General features: G+C 35.6%; 1 protein-coding gene across 1 annotated transcript in view; it reads right to left on the minus strand.

Annotated features, from left to right (window-relative positions):
- Window positions 1–7,426: 7,426 nt before the first annotated feature.
- The window catches only part of LOC577656 (4-aminobutyrate aminotransferase, mitochondrial), a 30,278-nt gene continuing 17,682 nt past the window's right edge, over window positions 7,427–20,022 (minus strand). Inside the window, exons 7-15 of the mRNA XM_011681071.2 lie at window positions 19,136–19,228; window positions 18,235–18,294; window positions 14,525–14,588; window positions 13,037–13,185; window positions 12,420–12,557; window positions 11,535–11,702; window positions 9,770–9,916; window positions 8,963–9,074; window positions 7,427–7,828 (exon numbers count right to left, since the gene is read on the minus strand). Coding sequence (XP_011679373.2) covers window positions 7,710–7,828; window positions 8,963–9,074; window positions 9,770–9,916; window positions 11,535–11,702; window positions 12,420–12,557; window positions 13,037–13,185; window positions 14,525–14,588; window positions 18,235–18,294; window positions 19,136–19,228 — 1,050 coding nt within the window. The 3' untranslated portion in view covers window positions 7,427–7,709. The remainder of the gene's footprint in view (window positions 7,829–8,962; window positions 9,075–9,769; window positions 9,917–11,534; window positions 11,703–12,419; window positions 12,558–13,036; window positions 13,186–14,524; window positions 14,589–18,234; window positions 18,295–19,135; window positions 19,229–20,022) is intronic.

Here is a 20,022-nt window from a genome sequence, read left to right on the forward strand (position 1 = left end):
TTGCCAAGGCTCTTTTTTCTTACATGCATTTCACCTTGTAATCATTTTGTAACCAATAAATATACATGTTCAAGGGAAAAAAGAGGCTTAGTTTATCATTCTAATTCTCATTTATTTTCTGGAAGTTCTTGCAAATATGTTTTATTACAAGTATGGTTCGTTTGAAATTGCATTTATCACAAAGGCTGTTTTTCTATGTGTATACCGTACATCATACTTGAATAATCTGTATCCTGCCCATCTATATTATCTATTTGCATGTATATAAGACATGTACATGTACATGTACATGAGTAGACCTACATGTATATTCAGTAGATGAGTATTCTACATTTATTTACATTTCTATATTTGAATAAGTAGGAATATTCATCCATAACATCTATAAGCAAGATATTTTTGTGGATAAAAATACTTACTGTACTTTTTATACTAATTTCTACAAAAGTATTTTGTTACATATAAAACCATGTTCTTACATGTTTATCTGAAATTTCAGCTTGTGTGTTCGGTTTAAAGGGGATGAAATTTCCCCAATATGATCCAAACAGGTCTCTCTCTCTCTTAGTTTATTTAGTTGTTTTTGTCCCAGAGTTTAAATCCTTTCAATGTTTAAATGCTTGAAGCTAGCCTTTGATCTTAATCATCATAATGAGTTCAGGTGCAGTTGCATTTTGACAGGCCACAATATTTCTCTTTGACCATGGATAATCAATTCCTGCCAAGATTCCAGGGTATCGTTTCACAAAACCGTCAGAAGTACAAGGTCACTGACAACCCATGCAACTACAATGGGATGTTGTTGAATTTTTTTTTACCATATGACATTTTCGTGAAACGATGCTCGAGTGATATGGCTCTGATTGATTACATTCATAAAGTTTAATGAAAAGGGGTGAGGCTCAAGTTGTGAGTGGGTTTTTGACATTACTGTACATAGTGTACAACCAGTTCCTTTAAAAGAATGTTAACATTGTCCCTTTTCGCAGCGAGAAACTCAAGAAATGCCCAAATACAATGTTGTGATTCAATCAGTTTTGCCAATCTGAAACACTCTGAAACTCATTTAAGAAAAAAAATTAGGGTTTAATTATTGTATTCCTGATGCTTTATATTAATTCAATCACAGTTATGAACTAAGTAGTTGAGGATTTCATATACCGGGGTATACGTGTAGATGTTGTATTAGCCTAAGATACATTTACATTATAGACAAACAACATATTTTCTTGCCTTATGACATAATCATTTTGCAACAACTCATGAAATGCAGTTGATTATATTTGTAACATGATTATACAGGTATCTTGAAGGCATCGATGATTAGCTTTAAAATTAGTGATGTGTGTGTGTGTCTGTTGAACCAAACTCAGAACTCAGAATAGATTTTCATCCATTACTACATCATAATTGTATGTATCAGGGCGGTCCACATACACAAATGCAAACATGTAAAACTCCAAATTGGAAGGAGCATGAACCGATGTGTGTGTGTGTGTGTGTGTGAAGCGCAAAGTCACTACATGTATTGGCTGGGGTTCTGGGCTCACTAGGGTCTTTAGATGCTCTCTGGGGCAGTCTGGGCCATAATTTGAAGCATTGACAAACAAAATTGATGACTAAAATTTTATAAATAATTTTGGTTGAAAATTTATTTTGACCTCTTGCTCATTCCCAAACCTGTTGTTTTGATATGCTAAAGCCCTTTGTTGACCACCCTGATGCCTGATATTTCTGTTAGTTTCTGTTTTAATGTAGGGAACCAACTCAACCAAGGCTTAGCCTAGCCCTTGGTTGTGTTGCTAATTTATTGTACTACTGGGTATAAATTGCACCAAGGATCAAGTTAAAATATCAGAGTGTACAGAAGGACAAAATTCATATTTCCTTCACATTTTTTTTCTTGACAAATCTGATATAAACATTAAACTGCCCTGTATTTAACCAATGATATTTGTAACATACATTTAAAGCATCACTATTCAACTTGACTTGGGGGAAATTTAAGGGCAAATTTCAGATGTCTGTGACTCAAAGCATTTTACGACATGTGTACTGTGTTTTACAGACGTGTATCAGATATCGTTGTTTATCTAGTGACCTAGACAGAAAAATCTGTCTACTTGGAGGATTTTTTTAATACATTTTGTCTGTTGACGCTCTCATCTATTTATTGAAGCCAGACATAGTCTCAGCTGAAGATATCCTAGAAGGAAATAGACTGATTTTTGGGGGTCTACTATTGACCAGCCTCAATAATGTCACCACCTGAAAGATACGATTCTTCATCGAAACCTAGGCCGTTGTTTAGGCAAACCTCAGAGGCGACCACCTGACCAACTCATATCTTGCCTTTCTAGTTAATAGTCTAGGTTATGTACATGATCAGAAGCAAGAAGAAAAAAAAAGGATTGATGTGATATTATAATAGAATCATTCTAATACATGTCTCTGTATTGTTTTTGAATAATCTGCCATATATCAATCAATGCTCAAATAATAGTTGAATCCCCTTTGGGATGTACCCCCCCCCCCCCCCCACAAACATCTTTAAAGAGTTTAGGGGCGGGGGGGGGGGTATCCAAAGTTCTGTTAGGGCATTTCCTGTAGATGTTTGGCGACAATTGCCCCAAGGCCTTGCATATTAGGGGCATTGGATGATTTATAAGGATGATTATATATCCAGTAATCATGTATCGACATCCCTTTCTGCGATGCTTATAGCATTGGACAGAAATCTTGCTACATGTATGTACATGTAAATGCCATATATGAATTGCTCATTATGTGCAGGTAATATATCACTTCATTTGTTTTGTATAATATACTTTTATGTAAGCTATTGATTTGAAAGATTTGATTGGAAGATACTTTAATAATAATAATCATATGTTTCTTCATATATTATTTGTATTGATATTACCACAGCTATACTCAAAATATTTGATCATGCATCATTAACAGATGTATTTCCAGTCATGGCTAGGATTAAGTGTATTTATAGAGTATGATTTCTCTTGTTTCGTTTAACTGATTTGAGAGAAGAAAAAAAAAACATTGCAATTTTGTATGTTGATTGTATAAGAAGTTTATACACCATGTTTATATCATGATACACATAGTTATATGGTCTGTAGTACTAGAATTATTAGAAATAGTATTATCTTTATTTAGAGGAGTTTGACAAAGAAATTAACACTTATTTGTATAGTACTATTTTTGTTGCAGTTTTCAAAATAATAACAGTCGTATTTACCATGATTATTTGTATAGTAAGTTTTGTACAAACAAAGAGATTATTGAATTAAAAAGGAAAAACAAATGAATGTAGATCATATTTATGGTAGAGATTCATTTTGTTTGTGGTAATTTTAGACAGAGAGAGAGGAGAAGAGAGAGAGAGAGGAGGGGGGGGGGGGGGAGAGGGAGAGGAGGGGGATGATTAAGAGGAGTTACTTGTGATTATTGGAATAGAACTCCCTTTGAAAAAAATAGGAGAGGGAAGCTCAAATAGAACAGGGGAGGTGGGGAGAGAAAAGGCATGTTAATCTTTAAAACACTGCTTGATTCAATGAATGAATAAAAAAAAAAAATCCTTTCGTGAACACATAGATCAAGATGAGGAAATAGTAGCATGCATGGCACACATTACTGAGAGAATTAAGACACATACACGTAATGCAACTTTTAGGATATAGTAATTCCATTATATTTAATAGAAAATATACATTCAGAGCATGATTATAGATATACAAATTTCAAACAAAGTGTTCGTTGATAAGGAGTACAAAATATTTCTTCCATTTGTTTTGATACAGAGACTTGACTTTTTGCAAGAGAGTGATTATATCAGATTTATACTATTGTACACAGCAGTCAGAATCAACAACCCTAACCAAAAAATAATAATTGCAAGAAAGAAGAAGTAAAACAAACGACTTTGAAAGTTGGCGGATAAAAAGGAATCTTGAAATAAACAAAAAGGAATTAGAGGTATGTTTATCAAGGTTACCTGTACATTATAGAAATTTATTCCAAAAGAAAATCTTACCAAGTACTAAGAATTCTAATTTTTCACAAAATTACAACTGTAAATTTTTTCTTGTAAATTCTGTTCTAAGCTACTATATATGTTTTGACCAATGATATATTACTTCATATATATTTCTTTCTCTTTTTACGTACATATACAAGGGATACAAAAAAGGTAGGCTTTTGCCTCCTATTTTAATCTCACCTTACTATTTCACGCTATTTAAGACTTTTTAATGTCCAGAATCTAAGTGAGTAAAAGTTGTTTTGGATTGTTTTCAGGCTTATTAGGAAAACCAAGTGGTATTGTATCCCTATCATGAAATTCATAGCAAATCATATCCATATCTTTAACTATGTTCCATGCAAAGCTAGATATACATGTAATACATTTTGCAAATTATACCATCAATAATTCATTTCAAATTCAAAAGAGATTTCTAAAATCTTCTATTATGATACAAATATATAAAAGGGTTGGCTTTTATTATACATGTAGTCAGTTGTTAATGTAATAAATTCTAATATATCAACATATGTCTTCAATATGTTCATTATCCAATTAGTGATTATGAAGTAGGAGTTACAGAGTATGAAGAAAATAAAGGATAACATTAAAACTCTGCGCACAGGAGCATCAAGTAGTCTCTGTGCATGTCATTTTTATATTCATTCAGAGAGTAATCAAACATGTTACGAATAACCCCAGTGACACCAACAAACCGACACCAGATCAAAAAAACTTTTACATTACCCCCTATGACCAAAAATTGGTAGATTTTTGGAAAATAGCATAATAACATGGAAGCCAAACCATGCTGTGTGAAATCATTTTTGGTAATTCATCCTCTGTAAAGCCTTGTACGTGTATGCATTTACCAGGGAATCAGACTGTTTAAAAGATATCAATAAATCACATCAATTTCTATGTACATATCAAACAAAATATATTCTTCACGTCGCTCTCATGTTAATTGAAAATTTTGAGGAAAATATCGGTAGGGTTTATAAAACAAAAGACATTGTGAATATAACTCTCACAGCCAATACATCATTCAATGATTGATTGTCATCATAATCAATGATTAAATATCATGTTAATACTGGTTAAAGAATAATATGAGTACAAAGGAGGAAGACAAAAAAAGCAAAAAGCAAAAAGCAAAATACAATATGTGAATTTTTTTTTTTTTCTTTTCACCAATCATAACTCATACAGAATCGTTCACATACGACAGAACAAACCAAAGCATTGTCTTATCAAAATGTAAGAAGCTACACATGTCCGAACCTTATACAACACAGAGAGTGAGTATGTGTAGGACCTTGTTGCATAACTTTTTGTTTTCATCATTCCCACTTGCTATTCGTTTCTCCTGCCATGTGTGAACGTGTCAATAAGACGATATGAAATTCACTTCTTCGATATGTACAAAAATTTACATTCCATGCACTACCTTAAAGGTAAAGACCAGTATTGGAAATGTCCCAATTTCAAAAAATGAAATGGAATCTCTCATTACCAATCATGTGAAAGAATATGTTTTGACTAATACATGATGATAAAAAATTTGCCGGGAAACCGCCTACTAATTCATATATTTGGTAAATTTGTTTCTCTCATGGTCTGTGAGAGATATAGGGTAGTCCCATATACATCTTTCTGTGTATAGTGCTTGTAACTTTACGAAGAATGGGCCAAATTTCTTATCATTTTGATGATTCCAGAACCTTGCAGATGCTAGATGCTAGATGATCAACCTTTTCTGATCGATTCCACAACGTTTCTTTCACAATGCAATCGCATGGCCATAACTGGTCTTTACCTTTAATGCCAACAAAATTAAAAAGTAACGTACATATCCATTTACATATGGAAAAAAAAGTTTGGACTAGTTGCATAAAATACAGTACCTACCTATGTGCTGTACAGTTTTATGTCATTACTTTAAAGAAATAAAAGTGAACAGAGCAACGTACATACAAAATGTGCTGAAGATAAGTAGACTGGGTACTGCATAAAGGAATGTATAACTGTTTCTTCCTGAAGAGGCGTTACAAAAACTACCTTGTCTTACTAGACTAAATTTCTTTCTTCTTTGCTGCAAAAACAAAACTTATTCCACATGGTTCGATATTCGATTTAATATAAAATAAAAGTATAATAATAATTTGCGTTTTGGCAAGATTGCTAAGGTCTCACTTTGGGTGGAATCAATGGATATTCAAGAGTTTCAGGAAAACTACTTGATTGTTCAAGAGGTGTACAAACATATGTTTAACTCCATTCAGTCAAGAAATAATTCTAGATTATTATTGTGACTGAGGTAACATGTACCATCGCTCATAATATTTTATTTTATTTATAATGGAATTTGTTCTTCACAAATTCACAACATGACCACATGTACATGTATGTTTAAAAATCAAGAACAATTTTTTCCTTTCCATTTTAACAATGATAGCTACCGGTATTTCATTTACTTTTAAGGATAGTAAAAACTATTTTACATTTCCACGTTTCACTCTGCCTTCCATCAAAAAAAGCTACGAGCTAATTCTAGTACTTTGGTTTGATTTAGATATACATTCTTCAAAATTCGACAAAAGAATCCTCCATTGTCCCTATTCAAAATTTATAAAAAGGCAGTGAATATGAAGAAAACAACATTAACCAATTGCATACATGCCAACATTTGAAAATCAGAAATCTGTACAAATTATGCTATTTAAAAAAAAAAAGAGGAACAATCCTAACTCTCCTATTCAATACTACAGACAAATTTATACAGGAAGAGGAACACCTGCATTAAAATGATAATTATCTTCTCCCAAAAAGAGGAATGTTCCTCTTTAATCTGAACAGTTGGAATGTATGCAATTGTGTTGGTCTTCTCTGGCCTACATACGTAGTACCGGTATATAAGAATTTGAGTACACTGTGGAAATTGGACACTTCTAAATGATAGGAAATCCAATCATTCATTCATTCTTGCTAAAATTATGTTATGGACTACACACACCACATGGTGTGGTTACTACACAATTTTTTAGCTATTTATCATCGTTTGAGTATGAGGGAATTTTCAGAGTGATCCTTACAGGGGACAAATGAGCTATATTATTCTTCCAAAGTGCCATAAAACAAATTATTTTTCAGCTTTACCAGAATTCATCCTTCTCTTTAACCCTAAACCCTGGTTGAAAACACACAGGCCCATTGATAGCTATGCCATCAATGGCAACTACCATGGTAACAGGGCTCAACAGCCAAATCAAAATCAAGGTTCCATGGTAGTTATCATTGATGGCAAAGTTCCCATCAATGGTAAGTTTTGTGCAACGGGCCAACATGTCTATATCAGAATCTTCTACAGCTCTGACATGATGTGACTGAGCTCAGAACTCAACCTTCTCTTGAAACCCTACCCCTAAACCCTGGTTGGAAACATAAGGGCCCGAATCCACAAAGGAAGTATAAATTTAACCCATGGTTTAAACCCTCATTTACAAAACCCATGGTTTAAAATTAGCGCAAATTAAGCGTACCTTGCCTTGTGCGCATCTAATATAAGAACCTCTGACAGTGTCACGCCTATTTTGCGCTAAATTTAGACCATGGGTTAAATTTAAACCTCCTTTGGGAATTTGGGCCATAATGTCCATATCAGAGTCATCTAGAGCTCTGACATGATGTGACTGAGTTCATCCAGTAACATCTCGGCATGCTGAGACTGGAAGATGAGGGCGGGGCGCAAACGGAGGGACTGCTTGCCACAGGTTCCAAGGATGAAGCCTACAAAGAGAAATGAAACAGAAAAACAACAAAATTAAACAAGAAGTTACCGTTTAAAGTTTGATCTTTATTTTATGAGTGTCGAGGAAGAGATTTAATAAGTCAAAGTAAACTTTGTTTATAATATATATACTGAAGATTTTCGATGGAAATTGAAGTATAATTTGCGTTATGAAAAGTTACTTTTCATAAGCCTTAGCTTGCGAAGACAACTATATGCACATGCGGGATCTCATGTAGTCTCTTCAATGAGACATACAAAGTAAAATTAGTAGTAAATCTGATGAATCCAGAACACTGGGATACTATGGACCCATTTCACAAAGTCTTTTTTCAAGGACAAATGACAAAAATCAGTGAGGCAATTCTACTGATAACCAATCAGAAGCAAGGATTTCACTAGCTTATAACAAAAAATGCCATTTGTCACGGATGACAAGTTTTGTGAAATAGGGCCCAGCATGTTTGATATTCAATCTCATCCATGGTGGTCCATGAGGGGTTTTAACATGTCATAGTGACAGGTTTGAAGTTTAAAACAACTAATTTTAAAAATGGTAACAGGTTATTGATTTGCAAGCTCTACCGGTGCTTAGATCAGACCTAATTTCAAGTAAAATGTTACTTTTGGTGTCCATTTATGTTTATGATCATACCCGGATACTTGGTAACATACAGGACTTAAAATGTCAAAATACCTTTAACTTGCCTAACTATAAACTGGCTTATCCCTAAGGGTTAAAGTGATCACATACTGTTCTTCAAATTGGCAGCAACAATATTTGTCTTCTTTTAATGCTACAATGTGCTAATAAGATGAAAAGTCTCTGAAAACAATATACATGGGTGCCAATTAGTTTGGAAGTCGAACAAATGACTAATTTGAAAGACAAAGATTTTGAATCTCCCAACATATTTCCAATTTAAAGCTAATTTATCCTTTTTAAAATTCCTGGCGTCAGACACAATATGGTCATGCAACAATTAGGACACAGTGCATGCACACATTTTTTGCCCTTTCCTTTCATGCATCTGGTATATATTTTTTAAGATTCTGAATTGAAAGTTATTGAACAAAACCACAAAAGATGGACTGCTTGACCCCAAAAGTAATGGTTTGAGATGTGTTCTTACCTGCTTTCCTCCCTCGGGCCACAATCTCTGCTGCAGTCTCGGGAGACGAGAGGTCAATGGCTATGAAGGTTCCCATTCCTCTGGCCCTCGACATGAACTGTGGGTACTTGGCCTGAAGAAAGGAGAGAAAATAATCCATTTTCAATAAGAAAGACAAATCATGCCGTATCTTTATAATACTTTTAATGAATACAGTCAAACCTGTCTATAGCAACTGCCCAAGGGAAACACGAATATTGGTCTTTGTAGGCAGGTGGTCTTTGTAAACAGGTTCCTTTAGTACATGTTTCATTGAGAAACTATTTTCAAGGGAAACCAAAAATGTGGTCTTTGTAGACGGGTGGTCACTAAAGCAGGTTTGACTGTACTATTCCATAATTGGGGTATCATTGTGTAGACTCATAATGAATAATATTCAGTACTTGTAGTTGATTAGTAATTTGAAAGGAGCTGTCTAGAAGTCATTCTGATCATCTATTCAGTGGTTATCTTCCTGTATTGTGAGCTATACTATTTGTTCCATGATAACCTAATATTGTCAACAAAACCCCCAGATTACATATTATGGAAAGACAAACTAAAAGACAGCTCAACATGTCAAAGCTAATACCCTAATAAGGACATTCAGGTTCGTGTTCACAATAATTGGTTTGCATTTAAATGAGCACAAGCTTATTATGAGAACTAACATTCAATGTTTATATTTCCTAGCTTACAATGCCTGATGTGTTTAGCATTTAAAATCCATTTCTATATGGTGGAGACGTTGAAAGAGTGGTGTTATGCAGAATGAATTTTAATTCTTACCTGTAATTCCTCCAGTCCGCTCAAGAGGAGCTTTCCAGAGTTCTGAACGTTCTCTAGGAGGTTATCCTTCTTGATGGTTTCAACAATGGCTTCCAGCATTATCAGCTTGGTGGGCTCTCCCATCCATGTATTGAATACTTGGTATGCCTAGAAAAACAAAGGGATCAGGGGGGTGTTTCATAAAGCTGTGCGTAAAGTTACGAATGACTTTACAAATGACTTGAATATGAAGAGCCAAATGGGATGCCCAAAGTTTTTCATGACATTTTAACAAAGTGTGATTGTATTTCCCATAATCTCAATTAAATTGTAGCCAAAAATACACTTTGCATTAAAATGTTTTGTTAATTATGATAAGGTTAATCTACATCTGCATATTTCAACTGTAGCTGATGCAATTAAAAGGATTTGAGAATCCCATTTAAAATAGCTCTCCATATTCTCATCTGTAAAGTCATGCGTATAACTTAATGCACAGCTTTATGAAACACCCCAGGGCACTCTTTCATAAAATTTCAAAAACATAGAACATGTAAGCTACTGAAAATGGCTGCTTTTGATTGGCGGTGAGTAAATTTGTTAAAGAAATGTGACACCTGAATATTAATTAAAAGTTTTATGAAACAGGGCCTAGATATTTGCCTATGAACCTGGATGAATGTGACTGCATCTTCAGTATGTTTCTTCTAACAGTCAATTAACTACCAATATCATTTGACAACTTTCCGTTATTTCTACTCATCTATAATCAATTTGTTCACTTGACTATTGACCTACATGTATGCAAAATCAAATCAGTTTAGCCTTTCAAGCTTTATACATGTTTCCAAATCTCTTTAAAGGCATCAATTAACAATGTTAAATCTGAGATGCACGGCCCTACATGTATGTGTTATCAGTGTCTGTGATATGGTGTAATATTGAAGCCCTAAAAAAAATTACACTTCAAAATGATCATACTCATTATCCCCAATAGACTGTAGTGTTATAAAAACCGTTGGGAAAACAGCTTTTGAAATTCCAATCATAAATATCTTGATATTCAGAAAGGCGACCGGCTTGTAAAAGTCATGACCTAACTGACCTAAAGGTTTATAATTATGATTGCAGCATGAGCTAAATCCAAGATTTTGCTTCAGAATCTGAGGCAATGTTACCGAGTCACTTTAAACAATATTACACAAAGGGTACCGTATTTGCCGGCGATAAGGCCGCAGCGCCGTATAGGCCGCACCCCCGATTTTGACATTTAAAAAAAAAAAAAAATCTTTTGCCAAAGTCGGGATTCGATCTCTTGCGTACAAATGTTGATGTGACTAAAATCACCGCCTTAAACCGCTCGGCCATCCTGCACTGATACCATACACTGCAGTTTTCTGTGATGTAGTCATTGAAATGGATTGAAAATGGCGACTTCGCGTGCTGGATGCTTCGCGGCAGCTCCCGTTAAACGGGCCCTTCTTTAACTTTTGCAATGCATTGGCACGAACTTAGATCAAAATCCATCGGCAGATGTTGTTTTTGGAAGTTTATTTTTGTCTTCATGTCAACAATGCAGGATAAAATTGTCGGTAAGATGTGTGGAAATGTATAGTTATTGTACCGTTCGTAGATCTAGTCCCATATTTACAAATTTGTGCTGGTTTTGACTTTTTTTTTTTTTTTTTTCTGTTTCGCCGTAAAGGCCGCACCCCGACTTTTTGATATTTTCTCTTCCAAAAATACTGCGGCCTTTACGCCAGCAAATACGGTAGTTAACTCTTACCATCTTGGGAGCAAACTCAGGCTTGTAGTAGTATCCCCCTGTGATGAGTTTCTTGGCGAAGGTGACCACATCGGGTGCTTCTGGTAGGTTCCACTGTTCATGAGCCCACATAGTCCCAGCTATACCTCCTCCCGTCTGCACCTCATCTACTATGAATGCTGCTCCAACCTAGTGGGACGACATAGATCATTGAGAATGGTGATTTAGAGATTTTGTGATTGTAAGAGAAGACAAATAATGTCAGGATCCACACTTGGATGTAAAAAAAGATTGTCAATTTAAAAACAATTGTAATATGGATAGTCAAACTAGTCAAACTAAAATCAATCCTTATTCTAACTGTATGCCATCTTTCTTCTTCCTTCTTCCTATTAAGTACAGACCTCTTTACAGAGTATTATTGTACTATACTGGGGGTGTGTGCAGGTGGACCACTACACCGGGGTTTCCCCCTACTCTTATACGAATAGTGCAGTGGGTTCTTAACGTGCAAAGGTAGTGACTCTTCTTTACACGGGGCCTCCATTTAACGTCCTATCCGAGGGACATAGTGTTTTCCACTTGACATAACCTGCGTCTATGAACAAGGGAAAGGGCACCTTAACACACAACGCAGGCTTCAGTCATCCGCCTGGGTGGGAGTCGAACCCGGGATCTTTGGTTCGACAGACGGATGCTTTACCGAGTATTACCAGCATTAAAGGTGGGGCCCAGGGGCAAATGAAACAGCTCTTGTAGCCATCATTATTTTTCTTCCATCTACAGGATGAAAATGTTTCCATCATTGGGACACATGATTTTTGAAAATTGAAAAGAGACCAGTCCACAGGAGAAGAAGGTAAAAAAAGGATTGCTTATTATTGACATATGAAGCAAAATTCTTACCTCTTTGAGAATCTTCTGTAGTTCAATGAAGAAGTATGGTGTAGCGTGATGGTCTCCTCCTTCAGCCTGTACAGGTTCCACGATGCACGCTGCTACTGGCTTGCCTTTGGCTGCATACTCTGCAATCTTGTCTCTCACCTTCGGGAGAAGATACAAGGAGTTTGGGATTTATTTCCCTTTAAATCACTGAGCAGATCACTCAATTGTCATCAATACCTATACCCACCCTCAAGAGCACATATGTAACCCTTTCTGGGCCTCTGCATTTTTGGACAATTGTTGTACATCAACATTCAAGGTGCTTTGTTTTATTGATGAATTGTGAATAAATGTCAGCAATGAATGTAGTACCCAAGTCACACCAAGGAGACCGACACCAGACCGACAACAAACTGAACAAAATAATGATCACCAACAAATTGCCAGGAATCAATTGGTCTGGGATCCGTCTGGGATTGGTTTGGGGTAGGTTTGGCTGTGCTAAATGTATTAAGGTTTAAACATCGCAATGGGTTAACTTCTCCTGCTTTCAGAAGAAACTGCCTTTATCATGGACAGGGTTGGATAATATTATGGTGTGTTTGAAATGACAAATTTTCAGTAACATAATCCTGTACCATCTGTAAGCACCTGTCCTCCTCCACCCTGTTCTCCTGTGCATGCTGGTCTATGGGGTACTTGAGAGCCGGGAAGTCTGATGACGGCCAGTCTATGGATGGAATGTCTACCTTGTGGATTGGTTTGGAGTGAGTCAGAGCCAACATACCTACAATCAAATATACATGATATGTGTCTGTTTAGAGCAAGAAAAGCATTAAATCTATGCACAAGGATATGAGTTAATGTCCTTCTGGCTGTAAACAGAGAATCTTCATACCTGCAGATGTTTTTTAAAAATTATTTTAGCATAAGATGGTGCAATGTAGAGGATGAATCCTGAAGAAATATCATTGAGGCATCTTTATCAAGCAGGAAAAGAAGCAATAAAAAGGGTACAACAGAAGAGGAAAGGAAGAAATATACAAGGAAAAGAATTTGAGGAGGAAGTGGTAAAAGTATTAGAAGGAGAGAAGAAGAAGAAGGAGAAGCAAAAGAAGTAGAAGAAGGAGGAGGAGGAGGAGGAGGAGGAGCAGGGGCAGGAGGAGCAGGAGGAGGAGAAGGAGAAGGAGAAGGAGAAGGAGAAGGAGAAGGAGAAGAAGAAGAAGAAGAAGAAGAAGAAGAAGAAGAAGAAGAAGAACAGAAGAAAAAAAAGAAAAAGGAGGAGAAGAAGAAGAAAAAGAAGAAGGAAAAGAAGAAGAAGAAGAAAAAGGAGAAAAGAAGAAAAAAAAGAAAAAGGAGGAAGTAGAAGTAGAAGAAGGAGGAGGAGCAGGGGCAGGAGGAGCAGGAGAAGGAGAAGGAGAAGGAGAAGCAAAAGAAGTAGAAGAAGGAGGAGGAGGAGGAGGAGGAGGAGGAGGAGCAGGGGCAGGAGGAGCAGGAGAAGGAGAAGGAGAAGGAGAAGGAGAAGAAGAAGAAGAAGAAGAAGAAGAAGAAGAAGAAGAGAAGAAAAAAAAGAAAAAGGAGGAGAAGAAGAAAAAGGAGGAGAAGAAGAAAAAGAAGAAGGAGAAGAAGAAGAAGAAGAAGAAAAAGAAGAAGGAGAAGAAGAAGAAGAAGAAGAAAAAGGAGAAAAGAAGAAAAAAAAGAAAAAGGAGGAGAAGAAGAAAAAGGTGGAGAAGAAGAAAAAGGTGGAGAAGAAGAAGAAGAAGAAGAAGAAGAAGAAGAGAAATGGAAGAGGAGGAAGAGAAGAGGAGGAAGAAGAGAGCAGATGGAAATTGAAGGAGTATGGAAAGAAATGAATAATTGAGGTATGGAACAGTGGAAAAAGAAGATATTAAAGATAGGAAATGTGTGCAGGTGGACAGTGAATAAGACGGGAATGGCAAAAAAGGTGTGGAAAACTAAATGAGAAAGGAGAGAAAGGAGAGAAAGGGGAAAAAGCGAGAGTTCAAATGAACAAATAATGACATAAGGGACAAAATTAAACAAAAAAGGAACAAAGGGAAGGCATGGTTAAAAAAAGAGCGAGAGATGAAAAATGAAGAAAGAGAGAACAAAGTTAGAATTCTTACCTATAGTTCTGCCATGAAAAGCTCCATTGAATGAGAGGACAGAAAGGTCCGGTGCCCCTGGAGCCTAAAAAGAAGTAAAATCAATTAGATCATAACGTAGGTTCCCCGATGTCATTAATACACTATCATTGTTAAAGGCATCGTTTAACAATGTTAAATCTGAGATGCACGGCCCTACATGTTATCAGTGTCTGTGATATGGTGTAATACTGAAGCCCTAAACAAATTGCGCTTCAAAATGATCCAAGAAGTGCCTCAAAAATGTAAAAATCTGTGAGTGACCGGTTTTACCATACTTTTTCCATTTTCCCCAATAGACTGTAGTTTTATGAGAACCGTTAGGAAAACGCAAAATTTGATTTCGGTTTCCAATCATAAATATCTTGATAATCAGACAGGCTTTTAAAAGTGATGGGGTTCCTGACTGATCCAAAGGTTTATTATTATCATTGCAACATGAGCTAAATCCAGGATTTTGTATCAGAACTTGAGACAAAGTTACCAAATCCCTTTAATACGACATACCGATGTTGAGTATATAGAATAGCCATTTTCATTCTGTTCCGTTATGTGATAATGTAAATACATGAATTTCAATTCAACAGGCCATTTCCGTAATGTAACCTTATCTAATGCATACATATTTTTTTAATGCTTTGTTATGAATTGTTTTATTCAGATGTTACAAAAAATTGCAATTCAAAAGTCAGAATGGATTACGTGTTGTCCTTAGGGCTAGACATACCAACAACTCATGTACACGTATGCAATTGGCATTCTGGGTATTGGAATACAATGATATATAACAGGTGAATATAATAGCTCTAAGCTATTAAAGAAAACGTATGGATTTGATTTGAATACATTTTGAAAATGGCTTATTCTATTCAATTCAATTCAATAATGCAGGTACAGTATTGATTGAAATAAAGTAGATGCTCTATTAAACACCAAGCCACACTGAATTCTATGGAATACTACACACAGTCATGCGTGACACAGTGTGAGAGTGTTTACTTTAAATTCATGCAATACTGTAGTTCTATTCTCATTCTGGATTCAAAGTCATACTGGTAAACCTACATTTCATAGGAAGCATGCACCTTTGATATCTCACAATCCATGCGGCATTGTGAGATAACAATCTAGGATAAAAATAGGTAAACAGCTACCCTGGACTACAAAGACCCATTCTCGGTTCAGTATCACAACCAGTTTGCAATGCGTCAATAATAATCGCATCCACAGTACACATTAACATATTGACTACTGAATTATTTCATTCCCATAGAGTGGTGAAGTGTGACGCCATCAAAAATCTATTGTGGGAATTTCTCCTTTTTTTCCTTTATTTTCCAAAAGAGCAACAAAGATAATGTTAAAATTTTGAAAACCAATTGAATATATATATGTTAAAGCAGGGACATGACCATCTGAATAAATATAGTTCCTATAGGAAATCTATTTCGGTACTCTTATAGGCTTAATACATTTACAACACAGTTCCTATAGGTACTGGGCTAATGTTAATATCTAGACAACAAAGGATCTCTCTCTAAAAAAAACAAGAGCTGTGAATAGGGAATCTACATGGCTCACAGGCGAACTGGGTGATCTGAAATTTACTCCCGCGACTTTACTGCTCCTGACTTTATTTCATCAGAAGTATAGGGTTAAGGTTGCAATTACTTTTAAGGTTAGGTGTAGGGCTGTAGGCTTAGGGTTAGCCCTTAGGTATAGTATTGGGTCCGACATTGAAGACAGGAATTTGGTTGGTGTAAGAAATTACCACAGAGCGACTGCTACAGGAGCATGTGTCGAATACCTGGCAGACTGACATTAACACCTTTCAATCAAACTGAATTTCATAGTGTAGCTGGATTGGTTCTGCAATATGTGCTTTAGCAACAAATGCCCTGCTGTCAAGTGTCAATTCGGTAAACTAAACAAATTCCTAGCTACAACCCTTACCAAAAACATTATAAAACCCTATCCCGAAGTCTAAGTCTAAGCCTAACCTAAAACCCATTTTGTAATAAAAAACAATGAACCTACGTTTCTGACAAGTGAAGCCCAGAGCATACATGCATGTCACAGGAGACAAATTTAGATGACCTCTGGATTACACAGACTATGTAATGTTATTAGTAGCGAGAAAAAATGAGTTAGTAAAATAGTTTACACAATCCAGACACTGCTTAAATCATAGACATAGAGGAAGGAGACTTTTTTTTCTCGTTGGAGGCCAGTCTAGAGGTATGAATAAATAAATAATAATACTAGCAGGTATGATTTTAATATCAATCTAGTTTAAGAATACGACCTAGCACTAAAAATGACACTACAAAGTTCATTGACACAACATTGTTCCTCAATCTAGCAAAGTCCAGTGAACTACATGGACTGTAGACTATACACATAGATCATATGCTGTTTATGGTTATTTGACATATCCAGTGTCAAATTTCCGTCATCCACGTCAGTAAATTTGTTTACATATCATATAAGAGTCAGTGTTTGCAGCTAAGCTACTAACTCGATTTAGGCTGATCAAGCAAATAAGATAAAGGATACCGCCCTCTTATATTGTTGTCAATTGTAGTTATTTCTTGAAAAAACAATGATCATCGAAAAAGTTCATCTCTTTTAAAGTGACTCAGTAACATTGCCTCAGATTCTGAAACAAAATCCTGGATTTAGCTCATGCTGCAATCATAATGATAAACCTTAGGTCAGTCAGGAATCCCATGATTTTTACAAGCCGATCGCCTGTCTGATTATCAAGATATTTATGATTAGGCACTTCATGATCATTTTGAATCACAATTTTTTTAGAGCTTCAATATTATACCATATCACTAGACACTTATAACATATAGGGCCGTGCTTCTCATATTTAATATTGTTAAACAATGCCTTTAATAGAAAGCTCTCAAACCAATAGCATTGACTAAAACAAGGCTCGACACTAACAGGCATCAAGGATAGCTTGGTGCCTAGAATCGCAGTCTGGACCCGCCTCGATATGTCAACATTCGTATATAAGGGTCATGCATATAGAGTCTAAAAATCTAAATCTGGACCCCCCCCCCTTAACATTCGTATATAAGGCTCATGCATATAGAGTCTAAAAATCTAAATCTGGACCCCCCCCCCTTAACATTCGTATATAAGGCTCATGCATATAGAGTCTAAAAATCTAAATCTGGACCCCCCCCCCCCTTAACATTCGTATATAAGGCTCATGCATATAGAGTCTACAAATCTAAATCTGGACCCCCCCCCCCCCCCCCTTCTAGAGCAGTTAGTGTAGAACCCTTATGAGAAATCAACATAATACCAATGATTAGAGGTCTGCCAAAGTCTGTAATGTCACCCCTGGCCCCGTCTTGCGATTGATCCGGATCAATCAGTCTCCTATCTCTTATGTCCAACTCTTTATAAGACGAGCCCTGGTCACATGAATATACATGTTTTCATGGTAACATGTGCATTTATCAGGAAGCTTTCATTACTTTTAAAATGATTGTTCAAGCCAACAACCAAACTGAATAAATATTGATATAGAATACATTGGAAATTTCAAATAGAACACAATGACAGTTCCCAACAGTTTCTACAAAAATTAATTTCTTCAAAGAGAACTCTTAATTGTCTTCAAACTTCAAAGATTATCTAAAAACAATGTATCTTTGAAAATGTAGACTGACCTGGTTGCACATAGATGAATCATATTCCTCCTGAGTTGGGTTTCCTCCTCTGGCTTTGTGCTGGTGAAACAAACAAACAAAATATTAAAAATCAATATATCAATTATTAATTATTATTATCATATTATTGACATCATCATCATCATCATCATCATCATCATCATCATCATCATCATCATTATCATCATCATCATCATCATCATCATTATCATCATCCTCATCATCATCATCATCATTATCATCATCATTATTACTATCATTACTATCATTACTATAATTTTTATTACTATTATCATTATTATTATCTATATCATTATTATTATTGTCTGTCCTATAACTTCACATTTTATTTCGTCTGTCATCCCTCTTGACTCCCAATACAAACAAATAACACACTTCAATTTGTGTAAGATAGCCTGACAACGACTACTGAGAGCCAGCCGTTTATTCGGTATGAACGTTTAAGAAACATTTCTTCTTGTTTCCTTCACTGGAAACTGGACCGACCATGGTCCAGGATAAAAAAACAGAGGTAAAACTCAACGAGCATAAAAACTCCGGAAAACCTTAATAAAACACAGTCATGTCGTAACATAACATGACACAACGCACTTTTATTGTAAATAAAAGTTGTCTCATTGAAAGTTCAAGCTAGAATGATTCAATTACACACTAATTGATGGCATGCCCTGGTCTTTGTGGCAGAATAAGCTCACACACCTGTACAAGCTGCCTATGCAAATTACATTCCATTGGGGCACGGCCCCGAACCCAACATAAGTATGCATTCATTAACGATACAAACAACATTTGCCTGCTATACAACAATCGTACTGCAGACAAACAATAATCTTATCTGTGAAATATCTATGATCAAATGGCATTTATTATGAATACTCACCCTGTATTGTAAGAAAGTTTGTTTGAGTGCATTCTCATTCGAACACGATCCACACATCATTGTCTGAACGCATTCCAACCCCTTAGGTGCAATCTGAAAACATTATCATAAGAAAATATCATGTTGAAATTTCTATCAATATCAAAGACAAACTTTATGCAAGTTTAATCATTCATGTGATCCCTCTCCCCTTTAAATAGTTTATTGACCTTTTTATCCAGTTAATGAATGACATAAAAAATGTACTTCGGATTGGAATATTCAGGAGCCTTTAGTGTCAGCCCCATCTTATGAAGAGTTCAATAGGCCATTTTCGTAATGTAACCAAATTTAATGCATACGTCTTTGTAAAGTGCCTCAATACAAATTATTTTATTCACCTGATGAGAATAATAGTATTTCAATAGACAGAATCCGAACTGCATACATTAGTTGTTGCCAGGTTGGACAAACATTATGGCTTGACCTACCTAGCAACACTTAATATATGCAGTTGCATTCCGACTATTGAAATACTATTACTCCTATCAGGTGAATGAAATAATTTGTATTGAGGCACTTCACAAAGACTTATGCATTACATTTGGTTACATTACGAAAATGGCCTATTTAATCCAATTCAAATAGGTATTTATTCTGGATTACTGTATTTAGAAATCTAAATTTTATTGCCCTTTAATAACAGGGGGAAAAAATGTGCTAAATATTGAAATGTTCTTGAGTTAGTCATGCACAAGTGACAAGACTCAATTAAAGTTAAACAATAGTTCATGATCAAACAATCAAGATTACATTATAAATAACTTTGAAGAAATCATGTGTCAAAGTCCAATTTGGGGCATTGTTTCTGACCAAACACATGGCATACATACCCGATAACAACCCCA

Source organism: Strongylocentrotus purpuratus, unplaced genomic scaffold (genome assembly GCF_000002235.5).
Source record: "Strongylocentrotus purpuratus isolate Spur 01 unplaced genomic scaffold, Spur_5.0 spur5_scaffold_14, whole genome shotgun sequence".
Lineage (NCBI taxonomy): Eukaryota > Metazoa > Echinodermata > Echinoidea > Camarodonta > Strongylocentrotidae > Strongylocentrotus > Strongylocentrotus purpuratus.